The sequence below is a fragment of the Lithobates pipiens genome, unplaced genomic scaffold (assembly GCF_037356315.1).
Source record: "Lithobates pipiens isolate NorthernLeopardFrog02 unplaced genomic scaffold, aLitPip1_a1.2 Scaffold_8, whole genome shotgun sequence".
In the NCBI taxonomy this organism is placed as follows: Eukaryota; Metazoa; Chordata; class Amphibia; order Anura; family Ranidae; genus Lithobates; species Lithobates pipiens.
Genome location: NW_027507903.1, coordinates 618,574,580 through 618,600,460, shown reverse-complemented (window position 1 = coordinate 618,600,460; position 25,881 = coordinate 618,574,580). Strand labels below are relative to the sequence as shown.

At 44.3% G+C, this 25,881-nt stretch overlaps 1 protein-coding gene across 3 annotated transcripts in view; it reads left to right on the top strand.

Annotated features, from left to right (window-relative positions):
- The window catches only part of PLD2 (phospholipase D2), a 111,150-nt gene that overhangs the window by 21,758 nt on the left and 63,511 nt on the right, over positions 1-25,881 (top strand). For all 3 annotated transcript variants that reach the window (XM_077470723.1, XM_077470722.1, XM_077470721.1), the window contains exon 2: positions 18,923-19,043. In XM_077470723.1, coding sequence (XP_077326849.1) covers positions 18,935-19,043 — 109 coding nt within the window. In that variant the 5' untranslated portion in view covers positions 18,923-18,934. The remainder of the gene's footprint in view (positions 1-18,922; positions 19,044-25,881) is intronic.

The following is a 25,881-nucleotide window of genomic DNA, read 5'->3' as shown; positions in this document are numbered from 1 at the left end:
TATGAGTAAGGCCGCGTACACACGGGCGGATTGTCTGGCCAACTAAGTTCGTCAGACAATCCGACAGACAGTCCGTCCAAATTTTGAATGAACGGACTTGACCACACACGATGAACAGACAGTCCGCTGAAAGCTTGCGCGATGACGTGTACAGCACGTACGACGGGACTAGAAAAACGACGTCCAATACACTGCAATGCAACCTTCGGCCGTGTAAATCCTTTCTGAGCATGCGCCATACTTAGTCCGTCCAACTTGCCTACACACGAGCGGACTGACCGCTGAAACCAAGTTTGGACGGACAAAACCAAGTTTGGACGGACTGTATTACGGAAATTCCGAAAGACTTAGTCCGCCAGACTGTCCGCTGAAAAAGTCCGCTGAAGCCCACACACGAGCGGATTGTCCGCTGAAACACGGTTCAGCGGACTAAGTTGGACAGACAATCCGCCCGTGTGTACGCGGCCTAAGAATGACCCAACCCATTGGCAACTGTCACATGATAGCATGTTCTTCTCCTGGGAAAATTTCCGCCTAGCAGCCACACATAGTAAATGCTGGTGTCCCCATTGACCTAATATGGCCATATGTGGTCGATGACCTTGTTATAGTGCAGCCATGTGGCCATATTGGGTCAATGGTGACGCCAGCATTTTGTTATGTGCGGCTGGAAATTTCATGGCCACAGCTGATTGGGCTGGTGGCCTGCCATCATGTGACAGTTTCCCACCGGGTGGACCAAGCTAAGCCCCTGTACACACGGTCGGAGATTTCCACAACCAAATCCGTCGGATTTTGCCTGTCGGATTTTGTCCGAAACTGTTGCATACACACGGCCGGGCCAAGTTGGCGAAAAATCTGATCTTTCAGAACGTGATGACATAATTTCGTTACGATGGGACTACGTTCAGGCTAGTAGCCAATAGCTTTGATGTAGGAATTTGATCTGAGCATGCGTGGCACTTGGTCCGATGAAAATGCTCTACACATGATCGGATTAGGTCCGTCCGGCCCAGTTGGTCGGGAAATATTTCCAACATGTTGGAAAATTGGGTCGGACGGAGATTCGGACGGAATCAGTCAGATGCATACCACACACAGTCGGATTATCTGACGACACGGTCCGATAAGATGCAATCCGACAGATTATCCGACCGTGTGTACAGGGGCTAAGGCTCCTTTCACCCCATGTAGGTGCGACGGAACTTGTATGCACTTCCGGTATGTTCCTATGCGTTCCTTGTAGGGCAGCCCGTTCATTTCAGTTGACTGTCCTATGTGGGAGAAATGTGAAAAAGAAGCCCCCTGACTGCGCTGCTCTGAAAGGCATACCACTGCAGCACTGCATTTTTAGTGCATGAAAACCCATGTGTTAGCACATGCAAGGGGTTGCCATTAAGAATGCTAAAGTGCAACGTGTTTCTGTGCATTTTAAGATTTGGCATTCATTCCCGAAATTCACAAAGGCTTGGCCTGAACCTTTGCTCATCACTAATAAGGTGGGTGGAACTCATTTTCTCGATGCGTTTTGTAGACCTTGTGTTCACTTCCTCAGGAGATATATGGGGGGGGGGGGGGACTGGTCTGAAATAATAAAGATATCAATTACAATGCAATCAAAGATCACATGTATCATCATATAAATGTCCCTTTTTATCTCTAAGGGCCAGTTCATACCAGGATCGTACAGAATGTGACACGTGTTCCTGTGCGATTCATTTGTGTTCTTGTCTCAATCATTTGAGTGGGCTGAAATTGCACCAGAATGCAGAGAAAGTAGTGAATGTATTACTTTAAATTTAAAAAAAACGTTGCACCAAATCGCACAGTACTGCAGTACCAGTAGAGTTTGCGATCTGCGTTTGGGGTGCTGATGCATTAGTTTTGCATTGGCACACACAGTGCAGCAAATGTGCATGGAACATGCCTTTCCTGCACTGCATTCTGGGGTGAACCGGCTCTTATTTATATATAATTGGGGTTGAGCCGATGCCGAGTATTTGCGCAGGTACACGTAGTCCTGCAAATGCTCTGATACCTGAAATTGATACCTTTGCGGTGCAGCCTGAGCTCATACAAAATAAAAGTGCGATTTGAGCTTAGCAAAGAATCGCACGTAATTGGAACAGAAATGCGGTGCAAAGTCACTATGACACCGAGCCTGGGTGTACACTGGAGTGGTACAGGAGACCACATGCGATTTGGACAGGAATTGTACAATATTCCTGTTTAAATCGCATTCAATTCTTTGCAGTGCGATTTTGAGCCCATTCATTTCTCTCTATTTTTTTTTTTTATGAGCTCAAATCGCACCACAAAGGTGTCGGTACATGATATTAGTGAGTACTTGCCCAAATGTATCTGTATTTATATTTGACAGTTAAAAAAAAAAACAGTATTGGTGAAACACATCTCTATATATCTCCTCTATCTACAGTTGTGCTCATAAGTTTACATACCCTGGCAGAATTTATGATTTCTTGCCCATTTTTCAGAGAATATGAATGATAACATAAAAACGTTACTTTCACTCGTGGTTAGTGTTTGGCTGAAGCCATTTATTATCAATCAATTGTGTTTACTTTTTTTAAATTATAAACAGAAACTACCCAAATGACCCTGATCAAAAGTTTACATACCCTGGTGATTTTGGCCAGATAACATGCACACAAGTTGACACAAAGGAGTTTGAATGGCTATTAAAGGTAACCATCCTGTGATCTGTTTGCTTGTAATTAGTGTGTGTGTATAAAAGGTCAATGAGTTTCTGGACTCCTGACAGACCCTTGCATCTTTCATCCAGTGCTGCGCTGACGTTTCTGGATTCTGAGTCATGGGGAAAGCAAAAGAATTGTCAAAGGATCTGCAGGAAAAGGTAGCTGAACTTTATAAAACTAGAAAGGGATATAAAAAGAAATCCAAGGAATTGAGAATGCCAATCAGCAGTCTACAAACTCTAATCAAGAAGTGGAAAATGAGGGGTTCTGTTGAAACCAAACCACGGTCAGGTAGACCAACTAAAATTTCAGCCACAACTGGCAGGAAAATTGTTCGGGATGCAAAGAAAAAACCCACAAATACCTTCAGGTGAAATACAGGACTCTGAAAACATGTGGTGTGGCTGTTTCAAGATGCACAATAAGGAGGCACCTGAAGAAAATTGGGCTGCATGGTTGAGTCACCAGAAGAAAGCCATTACTACGCAAATGCCACAAAGTATCACACTTACAATATGCCAAACAGCACAGAAACAAGCCTCAAACCTTCTGCCACAAAGTCATATGGAGTGATGAGACCAAAATTTAGCTTTTTGCCCACAGACATAAACGCTCCATTTGGAGAGGAGTCAACAAGGTCTATGATGAAAGGTCCACCATTCCTACTGTGAAACATGGAGATGGATCGCTGATGTTTTGGGGATCTGAGCTACAAAGGCACAGGAAATTTAGTCAAAATTGTTCTCAAGATGAATGCAGAATGTTATCAAAAAGTACTGGAGGAACATTTGCATTCATCAGCCGGGAAGCTGCACATGGGTCGTACTTGGACATCCCAACATGACAATGATCCAAAACACAAGGCCAAGTCCACCTGTCATTGGCTACAGCAGAATAAAGTGAAGGTTGTGGAATGGCCATCTCAGTCTCCTGACCTCAATATCATTGATCCTCTCTGGGGAGATCTCAAATGTGCCGTTCATACAAGACAGCCCAAGAATTTAGAGGCTTTTTGCCAATAGGAATGGGCAGCTTTACCATCTCAGAAGATCGAGGGGCCTCATCCACAAATACCACAAAAGACTTCAAGCTGTCATTGATGTTAAAGAGGGCAATACACGGTATTAGGAACTGGGGTATGTAAACTTTTGATCAGGGCCATTTGGGTAGTTTCTGTTGCCATTATGATTTTAAAAAGAGTAAACACAGTTGATTGATAATAAATGGCTTCAGCCAAACACTAACCACGAGTGAAAGAAAAGTTTTTGTGTTTATCATTCATATTCTCTGAAAAATGGCCAAGAAATCATAAATTTGTGTGTAAACTTATGAGCATAACTGTACCTCTACCCTGTTTCCCCGAAAATAAGACCTAGCGTGATTGTCGGTGATGGCTGCAATATAAGCCCTACCCCCCAAATATCCCTAGTTTAAGTCCTTGTAGGTCTTATTTTCAGGGTAGGGCTTATTTGGGGGGGTAGGGCTTATATTGCAGCCATCACCGACAATCATGCTAGGTCTTATTTTTGGGGAAACTGGGTATCTATCTAAACAACCATCAGAATCTAAATCTCATCCTTCCTCAGGAGCTGCACTTCAGCATTCAGGGCAAACAAGGGGATACTGTTCAGGTTTACTAAATTTCCATAAAACTGTTATTGAGGCTCATTCACAAGATCCGCGGGTGAGCCTTGGTTTTACCGATCCCCTTGACTGCCCCACAAAGCTGCAACGTCAGCCAGATGAGGGGTTGTACACATGCAGCAACAGCTGCGGGGAAAAAGTATACCCCATATTACGACCACCAGTGGGCAGCATAGCTGGCAAACATGACCCGTTCAGGGGAATGGGCCCGCGCTGCAATTGTGCATAAGGCACGCGGTGTGGTGGTGGTGGTGGTGGTGGACTTTTAAGGATTCAAGCAGGCTGTGAAGAGGTGAACTGTCAACTTACCTCTGAAAAGCAATCAATCGAGGGTCACTTTTCAGAGGGGCGGCAAGCACGAATGAGCTCCTCTTCTGTAATGTAATCTCAGCCTGTTGACTCTGCACCATCGTCAGAGCACAGAGTGTATTTACTTTTTGTGTTGTGCAACCTCACATCTCCCTGCCAAAGGCAATCATCAGTGCCAGTTTATGGGATTATTATTTCCAGCACTTCTTTGTCTGGTGTGCCTACATGTAATACCGGAATGCAGCAGGTAATACCGGCAGGACTATTCATATTACATTAGTGCTCATTTCACCTGCAAGTGACAGCAAGCTCCAGCTGATTTACACTATATTACCAAAAGTATTGGGACACCTGCCTTTACACGCACATGGACTTTAATGGCATTCCAGTCTAAAACTGGCCATATACCTATAGATTATCTGCAGATTTTCTATGGTCAGATGGAAAACGTGCAACAGGTTCCTCCATCTACGCTGAACTGTGTGGATGGAAGCATCTCCCACTGGCCCAAGCTTCCGTATCTTGCTGGTCGGCCCCGCCGGCTCTCGCAATACCTGAACATTCTGATTGGTTGCAGGCTTTGTTTAGGTTGAGAGCCAGCGGGGCCGACTAGCCAGATACTGAAGCTTGGCCCAGTGGGAAATTCCTCCATCCACACAGTTTAGCATACATGGAGAAATCTGTTGCACTTTTTCCATCCAACCATAGAACCCTACGGACTAAAGCTGGCCATACACCTGCAGATAATCTATAGGTGTATGGCCAGCTTTAGTCCGTAGGGTTCAATATTGAGTTAAAAAGTACATAGATTGAACATCAACTTTAAACCATTTATACACGATATTGTCAAAAGTATTGGGACGTCTGCCTTTACACACACACATGAACTTTATTGGCATCCCAGTCTAATGCCCTGTACACACGGTCGGACTTTCCGACAGAAAATGTGCGATCAGATCTTGTTGTCGTGTGTGGGCTCCATCTGACTTTTTTCCGTCGGGAGTTTCCGACACACAAAGTTTGAGAGCTGGATCTAAAATTTTGCGACAACAAAATCCGAACGTTTAAATTCCGTTCGTGTGTAGACAATTCCGACGGACAAAGTGCCACGCATGCTCAGAATAAATTTACGAGACGAAAGCTATTGGCTACTGGCCCATTTATAGTCCCGTTGTACACGTTCTACGTCACCGTGTTCTGAACGATTGGATTTTCCAACAACTTTGTGCGACCGTGTGTATGCAAGACAAGTTTTGGGCCAAAATCTGTCGGAAAAAATCTGACGGATTTTGTAGTCGGAATGTCTGACCGTGTGTATGGGGCATTAGACTGTAGTGTTCAATATTGAATTGGCCCACCCTTTGCAGCTATAACAGGGAAGGCTGTCTACAAGGATTAGGAGTGTCTATGGGAATGTTTCACCATTCTTCCAGAAGCGCATTTTGTGAGGTTAGGCACTGATGTGGATGAGAAGGCCTGGCGCGCAGTCTCTGCTCTAATTTATCCCCAAGGTGTTCTATCAAGATGAGGTCAGGACAGTCAAGTTCCTCCATTCAAACTCGCTCACCCATGTTTTTATATGGATCTTGCTTTGTGCACTGGTTCAAATCATTTAGTGGAGGGGGGATTATGATGTGGGGGTTGTTTTTCATGGGTTGGGCTTGGCCCCTCAGTTCCAGTGAAGGGAACTCTTAAGGTGTCAGCTTCATGCTTCCAACTTTGTGGGAACAGTTTGGGGATGGCCCAATCCTTTCCCAACATGACTGCCCACCAATGCACAAAGCAAGGCCCATAAAGACATGGATGAGTGAGTTTGGGGTGGAGGAACTTGACTGGACTGCAGAGTCCTGACCTCAACCTAATAGCACACCTTTAGGATGCATAAGAGTGGAGACTGCAAGCCAGGCCTTCTCATCCAACATTAGTAATATCAGTACCTGACCTCACAAACACACTTCTGGAAGAATGGTCAAACCTTCCCATAGACACACTCCTAAACCTTGTAGACAGCCTTCCTAGAAGAGTTGAAGCTGTTATAGCTGCAGAGGGTGGCCGACTCAATACTGAACCCTAAGACTGGGATGTCATTAAAGGTCATGTGTGTAGAAAGACAGGTGTACCAATACTTTTGACAATATAGCACATCTTCTAATCTAAAATATAACCATAGATGGATCTACATTTTGCTGGTTCACAAATTTTGATCAGCATGTAGCCATCCCTGTTTGGAGTCGAACGTTTGCTTTGCGGTAGTGATGCCCATGTTTGTGTTTTTTTGGGTGATATGTTCAATGGGCATTATGCCTGTCACAAGCACCCATTAAAGTCAATGGAGCTATGTCGGTTGTAGCCCAGTATTTCAATGTTGATTCTCTTTTGGGGTCAAAACACAGGCATTCCAGCAGGGGGTGGTATCGCCTTCTTTGTACATGTTTCCTCTCCCTGTGTTGCGCACGTCCCATAGAATATTTGTATGAAGTTTCTGTAGAGGTGTGCACGCTCCAACTGCGGTTGAAATCCCATTTTTGGCTATGGCAGAATGTGCCATTGGCACATCTAATGATAGTCCAACTGAAAAAGGGTGACAACGCTGCAGCTGAATTCAATAGGCATTGTCACCCCATTGGTTCCTCCTCAGCCCTCTACATCCCCATAGGACAAACTAATGGCTTGGAGGTCAGCATTGAGCACTGAAGAGAACATAGATAGATCAGTATCGGTTTCTCTGAGGACTTATGAAGCAAGTGGTGCTGCCTGATGATGGATTGCCCACCAGTCATGGGAGGAGGTCTGAAGAGAAAGGGGACCATACTTCATTGTGTGACTGGTCATGAGATCTGGAAAAGGGAAGTATATGATTCCACCACTAGATGGCCGCACTCTTCCCAGCTAAATTCAACCCAGAAGACCGAGGACATCCTGTGAGTGCAAGGTGTCATGGGACTGCCCCACTGGTGACACTGGTGACACCACGGCATTCTACACTCCTATACATTGATGGAACAAGTGGTGCTGGTGTGATCCTCCACATGCCACTGGAGGAAGTCTGCAGAGGAAAGGGACCCTACATAACCTATGATTGGCCTTGAGTTTTGGAAAAGGGAAGACTATGACAAAAAGTACAAAATGTATAGAAAATTAAGGGAAATCACTCAAAATGGAGGGGGGGGGGGGGAGAGCAATCCGCGCTTAAAGCTGAAATTTAGGAACTGGACAAAATCTCCCCTTGCAGTGTTCACCCCCAGGCTGCCCCTCCATGCATGGATGTGCAGGGAAGCTTCTTATTTGATTGCTGGTCTAGCACTAAGCCAAACAATCCAATCAAAGTCAATGAATAAATAGGGTGAGCCAAAGACAGTCAGTTTGGGTAGGAAAGAGCTAGATGATCCTGGGCGTTGCCCAGCCAGTAAAAGAGGCAAACTCTATCTGAGGAGCTGCAGCTTCTAATGCACACTATGAGAAGCTCACAGTGTGCAGTGCAATTGGAGTAAGCCATTTCAGTACAGGAGAGGAGCCTGTACAACTGTGCAAGACCTGACAAAAAAAAAATATATATTTTTACGTCCTTACTTTGAAGGGGGATATCGTTGTTATAGCAGCCGCTAGCTGCCATGACCCTGTTATCCTCTTGTTCGGCCGGTGGTCCGGTTTCCGATAATAGTTGTCTTATTGCATTTTAGTGTAAATATGAGATGTGGTCTTTTTGACCCCAGATCTCCTATTTAAGAGGACCTGTCATGCTTTTTTCTATTACAAGGGATGTTTACATTCGTTGTAATAGGAATAAAAGTGACACCATTTTTTACAGTGTAAAAATAAAGGGTAAAATAAATAATAAATTTTTTTTTAAATGCTCCCTGTCCCCGAGCTCGCGTGCAGAAGCGAACGCATATGTGAGTAGAGCCCGCATGTAAAAACGGTGTTCAAACCACACATGTGAGGTATCGCCGCGATCGGTAGAGCGAGAGCAATAATTCTAGACCTCCTCTGTAACTCAAAACATGCAACCTGTAGAATATTTTTTTTAAACGTCAGCCTATGGAGATTTTTAAGGGTAAAAGTTTGTCGCCATTCCGTGAGCGGGCGCAATTTTGAAGCGTGACATGTTGGGTATCAATTTACTCGGCGTCGCATTATCTTTCACAGTATAAAAATTGGGTAACTTCACTCCAAAAAAAGTGCGCTTGTGAGACCGCTGCGCAAATACGGCGTGACAGAAAGTATTGCAACGACCGCCATTTTATTCTCTAGGGTGTTAGAAAAAAAATGTATAATGTTTGTGGTTTCTAAGTAATTTTCTAGCAAAAAAATTATTGATTTTAACTTGTAAACAACAAATCTTAAAAAGAGGCTCGGTCCTTTTAAATGGTTAAAAAAATCTATAATTTTAAAATGCTTTTTGTTTTTAATTGGTGTTACTTGAATACACAGGTGATATGAATTATTAATAGTACCTGCAATTCCCTTTGTAAATTCCACACGCTGATCTCCTAATATAGCCTTGTAATTTAACTGTAAAAGGTTTTAAAAAAATAAATAAAAAAATTGCGTCGGCCTAATGAAAGTTAAATGAATTGAAGTTTGTTGGCAGGCATTGTGATGTTCTTTTAATTAGGAATGAACATTGTCCGGGCAACACACAAGGAATCTCTGGGAATAAGATGACTCTTGTAGAGCCGGGGACTGCTCTCCGTGTGCAGACAGAGGTCATTGTTTTGGAAATTCCCCAGAATAATATAAGCAGAAAAAGATGCGAGGACGACGGGGCGGAGCGTTCACTTAAAGCAGCCCTGTCAAGTCTAAAGCCCGGCACACACGAGCGGAATTTCCGTCGGAAAAATCTTGGATGGTTTTTCCGACGGAATTCCACTCAAGCTTGGCTTGCATACACACGGTCACACAAAAGTTCTGTGAACTTTCGACCGTCAAGAACGCGGTGATGTACAACACTACGATGAGCCGAGAAAATGAAGTTCAATGCTTCCGAGCATGCGTCGAATTGTTTCAGAGCATGCGTAGGAATTTTGCGTGTCAGAATTGCTACAGGCGATCGGAATTTCCGATCTGAACTTTTTTTCCGACCGAAAAATAGAGAACCTGCTCTCAATCTTTTGCTGGTGGGAATTCTACCAGAAAAAGTCCGATGGAGCGTACACGGTCACATTTTCCAACCAAAACCTCACATCGGACGTTTGCTTGTGGGATTTCCGATCGTGTGTACGCAGCATAAAAGTTTTGAATTTCTAGGACCGTTCCAAATGACCCTTGCACTCCCCTTCCCCCTCCTAATTTTTGTATAAGGTGCCAGTAAAAAGTTTTCCCTGTACCAACATGACTGCATAAATATGGTAGTATGCTGCCACGGATTAGCCACATCAAAGAAAAAATGTTGGTACTAAGGATATATATTATTAACAAATAATAATTTATTATATATATTATTATTAAAATTATATATATATATATATATATATATATATATATATATATATATATATATATATATATATATATATATATATATATATATATATATATATATATATATAATTATTAATTTATTATATATATTATGAAATAATTATATTATTATTATACTTTTTTTTTTTTTTTTTAACCAATCTATATCTGCAGGCACTGTGGAGTAATTCATCTCCAAAGCCTTCATTCTGTACCTAACCACTTACAGGCTAGTGCCCAGGGACTTGTCCTCTCTAAGATGGATCTACCATAAGATGGAGTGGTGGGTGAATCCAGCTTGGGTTCGATTTGCAGGTGGCTTTGGAGAACACCCCCAAGAATCCAGATAGTGGAACGCAAACCCAATTGAAGTCAATCCTTGAAAATCAAATCTCTCCATTTTCAAGGTTAATAGATGAGGGGTTGTCAAACAAAGGGCATGGGGAGCTGGGCACTGCCAGGGGAAGGAGGAGGGGGGGGGGGCAGGGCCAGGACAAGAGGAGGGCAGAAGGGGTGGCTGCCCTGAGCACTGTGGTATTGTGTGAGGTGGGGGGAGAGGGGGGGCACCACAATGAAATGGGAGAGGAGATTTGTGTTGAGTGGGGGAAGTTGTAGGGTGGCAGAGGATAAGAATTGCTATAGGCAGGGTACTAGCTTTTACTGTGTAAATGTGATATTTTTAATTAATTGTATTTTATGTTGAGTTCCACTGAGCGCTGATTTTAAATTGTACTAGGAATGGTGATTTGGAAGAATTTGTGTTGGGAGGGGGGATGGAAGAGGAGGATTTGTGCTAGGAGGGGCGATTTGGAAGGGGCAGGAGGGGTTGTGCTATGAGGGATATGGTAGAGGGGGGGGGAAGGGAAATTGTCCTAGGAGGGGAATTTTTTTTTTTTGGGGGGGATTTGTGCTAGTAGGGATGATTGGGAATGACTTGAGCTAGGAGGGGAAATTTGGGGGAAAGATTTGTTCTAGAAGGGGCGAAATGGGAGGAGAGGATTTGTACTTAGAGGGGTGATTTTATTTTTTTGCGTGGGGGCCGGGGGGTGACAGATTTGGTTGGGAGAGAGGATTTGGGCTTGGGGGGGGGGGGCCTGAGGGAGGCAACGATTTGTACTGGAAGAAGGAATTTATGTTTGGGGGTAAGCATGCAGATTAGTGAGATAGAGATATATATATATATATATATATATATATATATATATATATATATATATATATATATATATATATATATATGTGTGTGTATATGTATGTATGTGTGTGGGGGGATTTGTGGGATAAGTTTAGGAAAGGTGAACTAACCCTTTTAATTGCAACATTAAAAATACACGATTCCTTTAAATGACCTTCTTGTGGGGGGGTGCCTAAAACCTGCCTATCAAGTGGCGCACCTGTAAGCTGTACAAAAGCAAAAGTGACATTTACTTTTCCTCAGATCCCTGGTCCACTGGATGTGGGGATCTGTAGGGGTGGAGTCATGTGTAGTTCTGCGGGGGTGGAGTTATCAGAATCTGCAAGCCCCCTTTAAACCACTTCAGCTCCAGATTTTTTCCCCCCCGACCTTTATGACTGGGCCATTTTTTGCTATTTTAGCACGGTGCTTCTTGCACAATCATGCATCGCTGTACCCAAATAAACTTTGATCTCGTTTTTTTTTTTTTTTCACACATGATATTTAATTACCTCCTGGGGGGGGGGGTTATTTTTTGCTCTGCAAATGAGACCGACAATTTAAAAAAAATATATATATTTTTTTAACTTTCTGCTATAAATCCTATCCAATAAAAAAAAACAATTCTTCATAAACTTTGGCCAAAATGTATTGTCCTATGTGTTTTTTGGTAAAAAAAAAAAAAAAAAAAAAATCCCAATAAGTGTATATTGATTGGTTTGTGTGAAAGTTATAGTATCTACAAACTGTGGAATATTTACTGAAATTTGTATTTTATTTTTAAAACTAGCAATAGCGGCAATCATTGACTGACTTAAAATGTGACTGTGAGCAATCTGACACTAACTGACACTTTTGTGTGAACTGACTATAAATGACACCAGTGACATTTGATACGGCGATACTATGCACTGTCACTGTACTAATGACACTGCCTGGGAAGGGGTTAACATCTAGGGGTGATTAAAGGGTTAAATGTACGCCTTGCCATGTGTAATGTGTGCTGCTTTTTACTACAAATGGATTTTGTTTCTTTCCCCTACTTTGCAGGTGATGCCAGGGATTCATTCATTCACTTAATGTTACTGACAGGTCCACTTTAATCACTTGCTGACCATCCACCGCAGTTGTGCTGCGGCAGAATGGCACAGCTGGGCAAAACGACGGGGGTGCCTGTGCGCGCCTCCTGCTCACCCCCGGAGCCGATGCGAGTCGAGATCACCGCCGGGCTCCAGCGATCACCTGGGGCACACGGAGAACCGGGATCTGTATGTGTGTAAACACACAGTTTCCGGTTCTCTGAGGGGAGAACAGACAGATCATTTGTTCATGCAGAGTATGAACAGCGATCTATCATCACACAGTCCCCTCCCCGCTTCAGTTAGAACACACAATAGGGAACACATTAACCCTTTGATCGCTCCCCCTAGTGGTTAACCCCTTCATAACCCCTTCACTACCAGTGACATTTTTAAAAGTATCCGATGTGTCCGCCATAATGTCGCAGTCCCGATTAAAAATCGCAGATTGCTGCCATTACTAATTAAAAAAAAAAAAGAAAAATAATTAAAATGCCATAAAACAATCTCCTATTTTGTAGACGCTATAACTTTTGCGCAAACCAATCGATATACGTTTATTGCGATTTTTTTTTTTTTTTTTTTTTTTTTTTTTTTTATATATATATAATTTTTTCCTATCAAAAATATGTAAAAGAATACGTATCGGCCTAAACTGAGGAAAAAAAAATGTTCTTTTTTTTAAATATTTTTGGGTGATTTTTTTTATAGCAAAAAATAAAAAATATTGCGTTTTTTTTTATTTTTTTATTTTTTTCAAACTTTTCGCTCTTTTTTTTATTTATTTTTTTTTTGTTTATAACGCAAAAAATAAAAACCGCAGGGGTGATCAAATACCACCAAAAGAAAGCTCTATTTGTGTGAAAAAAGGATGTCAATTTTGTTTGGGTGCAACATCACATGACCACGCAATTGTCAGCTAAAGCAGCGCAGTGCCGAATCGCAAAAAGTGCTCTGGTCAGGAAGGGGGTAAAATCTTCCAGGGCTGAAGCGGTTAAGCGCTCCGTTTTTTGATCTTGAATATATATAACCCCCTTTGCTGGTACATAAAGAACCGAGATCAGCATGAAGGATTCTGCTGTCAGCCTCCCTACATGTCTGGCCTGCGGTGTGATCACTTAGTGCTGCTTGGAAAAGCCGGGCCGTGGCATCCTGCCATCGCTCAGACTTCTCTTTATGAATCATTTTTTCTGACTGGCGTGGCTGAGCCGGGCACTCCCTGTGGTTTCAGTACAAAGCTCTGACGGTAATTCTAGAACTCTGCAGATCTTCCGATTGAATGCCCGCTGCTCAGCCAGGACCTCTACTCTCTTAAAGGGCCAGTCCAACCAAAGCTGCCACCACCTGAGGGCTCATCACCATGAAGTCTAGCTCGGCCCTCGCCAACTATAGAAAGTACAACATCCTCCTGCTGAATTTCACATAGTATAAAAAGAATACACCCTGGGATATACACTATATTGCCAAAAGTATTGGGACACCTGCCTTTACACGCACATGAACTTTAATGGCATCCCAGTCTTAGTCTGTAGGGTTCAATATTGAGTTGGCCCACCCTTTGCAGCTATAACAGCTTCAACTCTTCTGGGAAGGCCGTCCACAAGGTTTAGGAGTGTGTCTATGGGAATGTTTGACCATTCTTCCAGAAGCGCATTTGTGAGGTCAGGTACTGATGTTGGATGAGAAGGCCTGGCTCGCAGTCTCTGCTCTAATTCATCCCAAAGGTGTTCTATCAGGTTGAGGCCAGGACTCAGTCAGGTTCCTCCACCCAAATTGCCGTCCGCAGAACCTGTCGTGTTTGGAGGTAGAGGGGAAGCTGTTGCCACTAAAGGACCAACCACCTTATTACCAGGGACCACAGCGAGTAGCTGAAGCAAGTCCGGAGCATTATTCTCACCAGATGGGGATGGTGAACAATTGGGAAACTTCAGCAAGTGCCAAGCCAGGGACCCAGCCAGCGGAGGTGACGCTTGCAGAGCAGCCTTGTGTGTCAAGTCGGACTGTGCAGGCCAGCGGGGTGACACTTGATAAGTATCGGCAGTGCCAAGCCAGGAACCCAGCAGAGAGGTGGGGGTGGCGCTTAAGGAAGATATTAAGATTGGAAGAGCTCAAGGGATTCGGTGGCAGTGAATCAGCAAGTCTAGTGAGAGAGAGACTGGGAGCTCAGTGGGCTGAGAGTCTACAAGGAGTGATTGTATAAAAGTAAAGTGTCAGGAACTGTTCTAAGACTGTTGCCATAGGAGACAGCACTCCTACCCATGTGGTGTCTTGCTGGATGTCTTTCCCTGCGTGGCTGTCTACCTGTAGAAGTCTTGGAGTCTACCAAATTAACCTTGCAACTACCTAAGGGAGTCCTAGCCCTAACCCTCTCTCCCAAAATCTCTTTGCATTCAAGAAGCGTCTGGCGCCCATTACTTTATCTTGCATTACACCCACCATGCTTTACAACCCACTCTGTATGGAAGGATGTCAGCAGCTCTTGGCTCTGGAGGTTCTCATTGGACTAAAGCAGGCCTGGGACCTTGCTACACCTTGATAGGTGGGTCTAATTGTCAGAAACCATGAAATCAGGCTGAGACAGAAGTACAGTTAAATCATACTTGTTTAATAATAAAAGTAAAAAGAAAAAACTTATTCAAAATATAGCCAAAGTTCAGTAACCGGAACAGATATTCAGCCAAGCCAGAAGTCAGGGATCAATGTAGTGGAACAGCAAGCAGGATCTGGAGCCAGAAGGGATGTCAGCAAAGCCAGTCTTTAAACAGGAATGCAGGAGATAGTTTCTTGTGATGTTGACCAAGGTGAAGGCAGAGATCCACTGGACTGGACAGCTTAAGTAGGCAGGACTGACGAGCAGGATCATCAACAGCTGACTAACTGTGCAGAGAGATAGGAGCTGGCAATTAGCCAACAGCTGAGCGGCCAGCTCAGAGAAGGAAGGGCTGAGCCCAGCTCTGACACTAATCTGGAGTATTGGGCATTCCTGGGCAGGGTGTATTTGCATGCAGACCACCCTGGGCAATGTCCACGTGCAGTGCCGGGACAAGATCATCCAGTGCCCAGGACAAAGATGCCAATTGTGCACCCCACTCCTTCATTTTGTTGAAGCTTATGAGGAGAGGGAGAGAGAGCACAGGTCGCACCTCTTCCCGGCTCTCTCCTCCTTCTCCTTTCCTCGCCGCTTCCAGTGTTGGGCTCACAGAGGTAGTGATGCCGCTGTCACTACTCCTGTCAAGATTATAGTAGAAGGAACTTGCGGCACCCCCCCCCCCCCCAGCTCTACAATACACGCAGTCATCCCTTTTGCCCTTGTCCCCTGCCCACGTGTGATACTGAGCCTTCATGAGCCCCTGAAAGAACTGAAATCCAATGAGAGGTGGGTCAGGGACAGTCAGGATGGAAGGAAAAAGCTACATGATGCTGGACATCAGGAGTTCAGTTATGCAGATTCAAGTTATGGAAAGCTACACTTTAACCACTTTCTGCCCGCCATATAGCAATATGAGGTCGGCAAAGTGTTTGCAATATCCTGACCGGACATCATATGACGTCGCCGGTATATCAAGCCGCTGCATGCCCTCCGGGGGCACACATCGCGGCGATCGTTGTTGTGGTGTGTCAGTCTGACACCCTGCAACTCCGATCTAGGTAAAGTCTCTGACAGTGACTCTTTACCACATGATCAGCCACGTCCAATCACGGCTGAGCACAGTGTAAACAGGAAGAGATGCTGATCGGCTTTTCCTCACTTGCGTCTGACAGACACGAGTAGAGGAGAGCCGATCGGCTGCTCTCCTGACAGGGCGGTCTGTGCTGATTGATTATCAGTGCAGCCCCCTCTCGGATCCCGCCCAGGACCACCAGGATACCGCCAGGACCACCAGGGATGGCCACCAATCAGTGCCCAGGCAGTTGCCAATCAGTGCGACTGAAAAATGCCTGCCAGTGATGCCTATCAGTAAAATCCAGTGCCAGGCATCAGTGCCGCCTTTCAGTGCCCAGCAGGGCAGCCTATCAGTGTCGCCTATCGGTGCCCATCGTCAGTGACCATCAGTGCCCATCAGAGCAGCTTATCAGTGAAGGAGAAAACGTACTTATTGACAAAATTGTATAATTTTTATTCATTTAACCAAAAATAAAAACCGCAGAGGCGATCAAATACCACCAAAAAAAAGCTCTGTTTGTGGAAAGAAAATTGATAAAAAATTAGTTTGGGTACAGTGTAGCAATTGTCACTTAAAAAGTAACAGCGCTGAAAATTGGCCTGGGCAGGAAGGTGCGAAAGTGCCCGGTATTGAGGTGGTTAAGCATAAAGATATCTGCTTGGAAAGCCTCCAAAAGAAAAAAAAAAAAAAAAAAAAAGGAAAAACAATGTTATCACAGGGAAATAACCGTGTTTGCCAAAAAATACTCATCTGTTTTGAAGAATGTTATAGTTCCTTGAAATGTTCCGTGCCTCCCGGTGGGCACACATATCCTTCATTGTGTTTTGTGCTCATTATATACATAAGGCTTTATTTATAAAACATTTGTTGCACAAATGTCGGAAGCCTTCGTGCAATCTGAACAAAATGTCACAAATTTTTCTAATAGTCTCTATGCTCAGCTCCATCTAGTGGCCAAAATGTGGTATCGTTTTCTGAAATACCTCAATAAAAAACATACTGTAATTTGGCCATTAGGTGGTGCTGTTGAGACCGGCATTGATCCCTTAGAAAAATTACGGTGACATTTCATTCAGCTTTTAACGCTTGTTTGTGCAACAAATGATTTATAAATACCCTCCTTGATATCTGCTATTGAGATTAAAAATACTTTGTATAAACTAGGTTATCATTTTGTATACATTGTATATAGTTTGTGGTTCGTTTAGTAAGCTGAGCTTTGCTCGCTATGGTGATCAGTCTCTAAAACCTATGGAACTCATGGTTCCTTATTGTATATGTTTAAAGGGACCCTGTCACCAGACCATTCATTTCTACAGCAATCTTCTTTTAAGACTACGTGCATTTATTGCATTTTATGCATGCTAGTTACCTTTTAGAAGCCTCCCTTGTGTAGACATCCAAAAGACTGCTGGTTGCCGCCATCTTGGATGTGATGTCAGCAGACTCAGAGTTGTCACTCAAGTTTCACTTCCTTCCACCCTCAGCGTCTACCTAGACAGTTATGTAGGGAAGTGATGGGGGGGGGGGGCAGAGGAGCTGGGCCAACACAGACTGTAAATGGACACACCCAGAACAGTAGAGGGCTGTGAAGTACAACATGGGAGGGGCTGTAAAAAAAAATACACTAAGATTAATGTTAGGACACACAGACCCATTATATTATTATTTTTCAGTATAATTTATAGGAAGAGGTTGTGCCAAGGAAACAGATACCCAATATGTCAAGCCTTAAAATTGTGTGTGCCATGATGTGCCGAAATTTGGTACGCTACGGTTTCTATAGGTGATGCTTTAAAAGCCCCTACAGGTGAGCCGTTTGGTTGCAACAATTGAACCCTAAAGTGATGCAGTACGCAGGGGCGTACGTACTGGACTCGCAAATGGCGACCTGGGAACCAGGCTCTAGGGCGCCTATGAGGCCCCATGTACACCTGGATAGAAGGGATGTCACTTTTAGTAGCTGCAGTATGAAAATGGAGGGGATTGGTTTCTCTACATGCCACTCCTCCTCTCTACCTCCTGCTTTGATTGGGCTTCTGTGCCCCCCCATCCTCCACAGCACTGCCAGCTTCCCCTCTCCCTTCTCCTGCCGGCTCCTGCAGGGGAATGTCAGTATGGAGAGCAAGGAAGGGGTCAGTAAATGTGTCATTTACCGGCTCCTTCCTTGTCTTAATGAATTGAGACAGTGATCCGTGCCAATCACTGACTCTGTCCATTCATAACTGAAGATTGGTAAACTGTGGTTACTATGCTTCAGTTTGTAAATGAACATAAAGCCTCTGTACAGAGCTATTCATGTTCATTCTGTGCAGCTTAAGCTGCAGAGAAGGAGATTGAGGGCCTTGTCCTCAATCTCCTTTCTCTGTCTAGAAGGTAAAACATCAGTGGTCTATTTTGACACCTGATATTTCATCAAAGCCCCCAACGGGGTTACTAACAAAATATGACATAAATAAAATTGTAAAAAAATAAATAAAAAAAATAATGGTAAAAAATAACAAAAAGTTAAATAACAAATAAACTACAGACGCGAGTGGCGGAACTGCCAGGGTCATGCTTGACCGGGACCTGGCAAACCGTCATCAGGAGGGGGCGTCCTTTATGGTTTCTTGCACCGAGCCCTGAAGGTTCTACTTATGCCTCTGCCTACTGGGTAGGAGAGACGAGCGAACAGATCTTTGCTGGTCTCTCTCCCCCTCTACCCGGGGGAACCAGCCATGCCAGCCCTGGGTCCACAGGTGTGAGCATGGACCCCAGGAAACATGGCAGAGAAGCTTGTGGGGATGTGTGGAAGCAATCGGGTGGTTATATACTTTGTGAATTGTATACTTTGTGAATATTTCTCCTCATCTGTTTCCCTTGCCATTGCAGGTGTCGGCCACCATGCAGTCCCCGGACACGCCAGATGGATGTTTCCTTCCTGAACATCTGGACACGGCTGCCCTGGACATTGAACTGGATGAACTGGACTCCATACGGGAAGATGATGATGGTAAGGTAGCAGAGGCTTGTTAAGATAAAATCCTATTAAACTATCAATTTACTTGTAGGTTACCCATACAAGGCCAGATATTTCTCAGCAGTGAGACCATTTTAGGCATTGTGACAGTTAGTGGGATGGTGGTTAAAGCATACTAAATCCTATTAGAATATAATGAGAGTTTACCGAATTCGTTTCCCTTTTCCATCCAATATCTATGTGTTTTATAAGATATTAAGTGCCTTGGACCCCTTGCTGGCTTCAAGAGTGTGGCAAGATGGCAGTGCCTATTCCTATCGTTCCCTTGTCATTTATTAGTGTAGAAAAGCATCTATAGACCACTATTTGATACTAATTCTGGTACAGAGCCCATATACAATTAATTATGGACACAAAGCCTCAAGCGAGGGTTTAAAAATAAAAAAAAGCAATTCTGGCAGTGATAGTCACCTATTTTATGGCACAGCTCCTCACAAGATGTCCTCAGTCTTGCATGTTGAATTACGCACAGTGTCATTCAACCCGCAAAACTGAAGACATACTGTGTCAGGACCCGAATCTTAACCTACGACCTCTGCTGTGTCTGCTCTTGCTGAGCCACCTGGAATGCTGGACAGCTCCCTGAGCAATTCCTTAAACAATTTTGACTTGAACCTTATTGCTCTTGAACCTTGAACCCTTTGCTCCGGCCATAATCTGCTATGTCAAGCCATGCCTTTGCGGTTCCTGTTTGCCAGATTATTGTGCTCACTCCAGATAATATCCCGCTCTTGTCACTCCTACTGCCACCCGTATCTCCACTATCACTCATTACCGATCCTTGGCTTGTTCCCTGACTATGCTTCTGCTTGATCCCACCCTGCGACCACTAGTTACCGACCTTTGGCTTGTTTACTGACTTTGCTTCTGTTTGATCCCTACCTTCTCTATCGGCTGCTAGACCCCAGCTTGCTCGCCTCTTGGTGGGGTGATCCAGAGGACTGCAAACTGGTACTAACATGCACCAAAACCCATCTCCACCATCAGAAGCTCTAGTGAACACCGGTTAGTGCTTAGACACCTCAGGTGAGCTTGTGCCTTCTGTCAGGCTGACCTGCTGCTGCACTTATCCATCTGGTCACTGGGAACCCCTCAATTGCTATAACTAATGGTCTCCAAGAAAGGAGTGTAGGGTTTCATCGACCCACCCTTGAGGGGGCATCACAATGGCACCCTGTGCTCAAAGTCTAATTATACGAAGTGCAGTGCCTCCCTCTGCATCACTGATGAGAACTGAGGATTTGAAGCAGAACCTGCATGTTACGTGACCATCCTGAAGACATCTGGATAAATATAAAAAAGCAAAAATACAGCCCAATCAGAGCAATTGACATGTTTTTTAAAAGCTCGCCCTCTTATCCCACCTTTTACTCACTTTTGACTACTTCTATCGGTGCTCCTGGAATATGAGACCACCCATGATGGAGTGCTTAGGCCCAATTGGCCAATTACCAGGCCCAAACCATGTCAAGTGATTGAAGAGGGAATGTCCCCAACACTGTGTGTAAGCTCCGACATCATCCTCCAGGCCTTGACAAAGCAGTAGGGGGGAAGGCAAGTAAAACTTGGACAGCGTTTTTTTTTGGAAAAAAAGAAAAAAACTTGGACAGCAGGTGAGCTTTCAAGAGAAAGGAACAAACCTTTTGGGATATAGAGGCAGAAGACCAGTTCTCTGGCTATGGTGTTCGCTCCCCAGAACATAAGTATTTATTAATAATAGCCGGGCAACTGTGAGTGCTTCTTGACAGGGCTGGACTTACCATTGGGCTTGACTGGGCTCAAGCCCATGGGCCCCTCCCAATAGGGGGCCCCACGATCCCTACTGAGATACATAGCCGAGTGTACTCGGCTCCGCTCAGTCACGCCTAGTCCCCCCCTATGATGGACATAACACAGGGATTGGCCATGACTGTGAACTGAGCCGAGTACTCTCGGCTCCGCTTGGGACTGCGAGAGGACCCGAGAGCTGCCTAGAGCCGCCGAGAGGACCCGAGAGCTGCCGCATGGACCCGAGAGGACCCAAGACTCTGTATCTTGGCCGCACCATTTTTAAACTTCAGGACTACAATGACAAGGCTGCAAATGACACTGGGGCAAGGCTGCAGATGGATGGGCAAGGCTGCAGATGGACACTGATAAGGCTGCATTGATGGGCTTTTAAATGTAAGTTTTTTCCTTAAAATTCCCTCCTAAACTGGGGGTGCGTGTTATACGCCAATAAATATGGTAACATATAGAAGGTAGGGCCTGAAAGGGACTCAAGCCCAGGGGCCCCCACCACCCTAAGTCCTGCCCTGCTTCTTGATATGAGTTTTTATTAGCTACATAGGCAATGACACCAAATACAAAATACTAACACGTTTCAGCTTACAAAGCCAAGAAAGGAAGGCTTTGTAAGCTGAAACACATTAGCATTTTGGATTTTGTCATTGCTTATGTAGCCCGTAAGAATTCATATCGAGAACCACTCTGAGTTTCCAGTTATTATGAGCTTTCAAGAGAGTCTCTTTATAAGTTGGTAGCTCAGAAGCGAAGAATAACTATCACTACTAGAGAAGGTATGTATGAAACCTAAAAATATGAATATACTGTATAATGTCCTGAGTAATAATCGCAGTGGTCCACACAATAATCTCCAAAGGCTGTAGATGGACCGCCACGACACGTCTCAGAAAAGAGGTAAAACAAAGTCCAGACCGCAGTCCATTGTTATCGCATTTATAAGGGAGTATTGGCCGCCATGATTGGTTACACTGCTTCATTGTATCTGTAGTGTTCCCTGAGCACTCTGAATCTTTGTTTTCTCTTAAAACAAAGTGGAATTAAATATTTCACAGGTTGTCTATCCACATTCCAGGAGAGCCAATCAATCATTACACAACTCTCAAGGTCCTCAGGTTTATTTTTGGCAGCAATTAAGCTGTTGACCCAGGCATGAATTATAACCATAAAGGATCTTTACTGTCTTGAAGGGAAACAATTGTGGTTTATTTTTTTATTTTTTGTTTGTTTTTGTAACTCTATTGAAACCTTTTTTATGTATTTAAAAGTGCAATAAAAAACAAACTGCCACCATTTTCAAACCTCCATCATTCTGTCTAAGCCCTTGTACACACGGTCGGAAATTCCAATGGAAAAGGTCCGATCGGACCATGTTGTCGGATAATCCGACTGTGTGTGGGCTACATCAGACTTTTTCCGTCGGAATGTTCGACCAACAAAGTTTGAGAGCTAGATATAAATTTTTCCGACAATGTGATCCGATCGGACTTTGTCTGATTGTAGAGAATTTCCGATCGGACAAAGTGCCACGCATGCTTAGATCAAAGTACCAGAGCAAAGCTATTGGCTACTAGGCTGAACATAGTCCCGTCTGGATTTTCCGACAACTTTATCCAACCGGGTGTATGCAACACCAGTTTCGGACAAAATCCGTCGGAAAAAAATCAGACGGATTTTGTTGTCGGAATGTCCGACTGTGTGTACAAGGGCTAAAATTGAAGAAGAGCTAGAGTTCCACTTTACTAAAGAGAGGATCTGGATAATTTTATGGCTTTAATATCTGTTGATCATAAAAAAATAAACCTTGAAATTTGAAGTAGGTAGTAAATCTTTCTGGACATTTATAGCCCATGAGAAGTCTGGATGTCAAGGGAAATGGATGTACAAGGATGTTCTTTTATGACGTGTAGGATAGTCCACACGGGGATTTTGTCAACCAGGGGTCCATGGAAATCTAGGGTTCCTCCAGACATTTGCTAGAGTTCCTTGAGAAATGAGCAATTTCTGCTTCTCGGATAAGTTTCCACTGACACCATTAATCTTTTTTAGCTATCTATAAGGGGGTAATTCTTCCCAATGTCCACAAGTGTAAGGAGCATTCTTCCCACTGACCATCACACTAATGTATCATGAGTTGTAAATATAGTATTTTTTAGCAGGAGTTCCCTGAGACCAGAAAATTATTTCAAGGGTTGCTGTGGGTTCAAAAGGTTGTGAGAGACTGGTCTACACATAGTCTGCCCTAAAATAACGTGGGGCAGACCTATGACTATGGGTCATGTGACTAGCAGCTGTTCAGTGGGATGTTGGGGTCTAGAAAGTAAAGACTTCTCTATTACTAGAGTAACAGAATAGTTAAGCGGCCGTATGATCAGACTAAGAACTGTAACTTGTAGCTTACTAAGCAGGTGCAAGGTTAGAAGCAGTAATGCCAATCAGGTTTAGGATGGACAAAGTGCACAGCCATGGAATTTTACAGAAATGTCTCCCTATTAACTGTTTGTACGCCAGTTCTCTGTGGTTGAGTTTCAGTTCCATCTTCCAGGGCAACATGCCTCTCTCTTCAGATGCATCAGTGAATGGTGGTTCAGAGGCCTTGACAGTGGGAGCATAGGCATGAGCTATTGTCAGAATCCATGTCTTCTCTTGGATTCCCCTTGAAGGAAAAGTGGAAAAACAAGAGGCATCCGCTATTAAACCTCTGGCGGCAGAGACATTTGTGGCCACAAACTTGGACAGGTTCTCTGAAAACCCCCTTATGGTCCATTCTGTTGATTGTCACTGTAAGCATCTCATGTTTTCTTGGGCTCCTTCTCTCTGGATATCATAGACTGGAAGAACTGGAATAGGCAGTTGTAGGCAACTCCAGGGACGTGATGTGCATCTTTATGTCAAACTATTAAACGTTATCACAGCAGAGTCAAGCTGAGACTAACTATTTTGGTAAAACAGTACAGAACACAGCTACTTGCGATTATCCTCACAGATGCAACACAGTGGAGTCCAAGGTAGCTCTGCTTATGCTGGTGAACAGCTGCAGGGATCCAAGGTCCAGGGACAAAAAGTCACCCCATAGGAACTGGAGTACTCTGGTAGCAATCAGGGAGGTGTTCCCCACAGTATCTGGTTCTTCGTGGAAACCACATTCAATTGGGCTCTGACCTAGCTATCTGCTTGCCAGTTCTGACAGAGGGCCTCTCATCAGCTCTGACCTCTCTGAACTGCTGAGGGATGGAAGCATATAAACTTATCTTCGGTAGATGTGTCCAAGACCCCAGACAACTGTTGGAAAGGGATTAAAAAGGGGCCCGTGCCTGCACTCCAACTAAACACCACCCTTGAGCATGCTGTCCTTGGCAAGTTTTCAGAATGCATTCTGTATAAATTTTACAGGGGGTCTCCCAAACCAGGAGTTGACTTTCAGTCCCCTCTTTCAGGACAATTGATTTCTGTCTTCAGGTGCATCAATGAATGGAGGTTCAAAGGGCTCCACAGAGGGAACGTGGACCTGAGCTGGGTGACCATTGAGCTGTATAATATTGTCAGGATCCATGGTTTCTCCTGGGGGTATTGGAGGAATGATGGAGGGGGCAGCCACTTCTGACTTCTGGTGGCAGAGATATTTGTGGTTGACGTTCTTCGAAAACTCCCTTAAAAAAACATCTGAGAGTCTTAATGAATTTATTTTGTAGGCATCTCACTTTTTCTTGGGCTTCTTCTCTCTGGATAGTATTGCCTGGCACACCTAGAAATAGCTTTTGTAGGACAACTCTAGGAACTTGTTTCTATGCTGTTTGATTTTTTTTCTTGCTGATGTGGCTTTTTGTTGGACTATAAAAACTCTAGAACAAGTCAAGTGAGTCAAGCTGAGAATAACGTCTGCAGTAAAATATTATAGAGCACAGCTACTTGCACTTATACTCCTAAACAGCATCCTTCACAGTGAAGTCCAGAGTAGCTCTGGTAGCACAGGTACACAGCTGGAGGGATCCAAGGGCTGAAGACGAGGAACCACTCCACTAGAACTGCAGTACCCTGGTAGCAATCAGTGAGGGGTTTCCCACAGTAGCTGGGTCTTTTGGAGAAACTGCATGCTATTAGGCTTCTGCCAGGCTGCCCACATGCAGGTTCTGATAGTGGAAGGCCTCTTACCTGGCTGTGGATCACTTGCCCAGCTATCACTGCCTCACCCGGTGTGACTTCTCTGAGCTACTGAGGTAGGGAAGCAGAGACATTTGTTTTTCCTTGGCATGCCCAAGAACCTAGGAAGTTGTGGGGAACAGCTAAAGGGGCCACTTCCTGCATCTGAACATGGTGTGTCACTTCGCTTAAACAGTACCTGCGGTACAGAGGAGAGTCAGGCTATACGACTTAATGCCAGATTTAGGTCCCGTGACTGGAACTAGAGAATGGGATCCCATCTAAACTTTATTTATTTTAAGCCCGTGGTGAGTGTTCAAAAACGAAAACTCCAATAGGTGAACCAAAAAAGTGTGTCCCTGGTCCACCTCCGGAAAAAAATAAGACTTCTTCTTGACCGCCTGGGGCACAAGGCTCCTAGCAGGGGTAAGGCACACTTAGGTCAACCTATTGAAAAGGCCTGGCGGACTCCTCTCACCATTATCAGCCAGAGCTTACCACTGAGTACTAGGTGAGGAGCTCTCCTGAAGAGATACCCGCCCAATGCAAGGAAGGAACCAAATGGCCACACATCCTCACCCTAGACTTCAGGGTAGGCCAGAGGATCCATATCCTCCATCCTGAGTGAAAAATGAACACACACATATAAATACAGAGTGGTTAGGCCTTGCAGCCTGGAAACAAAAATTGCCCCAGTCTTGGTCAAAAGACCTTGCCTATGAGGCCTACTGCAGAAAAAAAGCAAGAGGTGTCATGGCCTAGTGAGGTCCCAAACCCTTAGTGATACTAAGAGCACCCCCAGAATCTCACACCTGGAGGGTGCTTGATACCAGCGGCTCTTTGCCTTCCCAGCTTATAACCAGACCAGGCAGCGCCATGCGAATCAGGA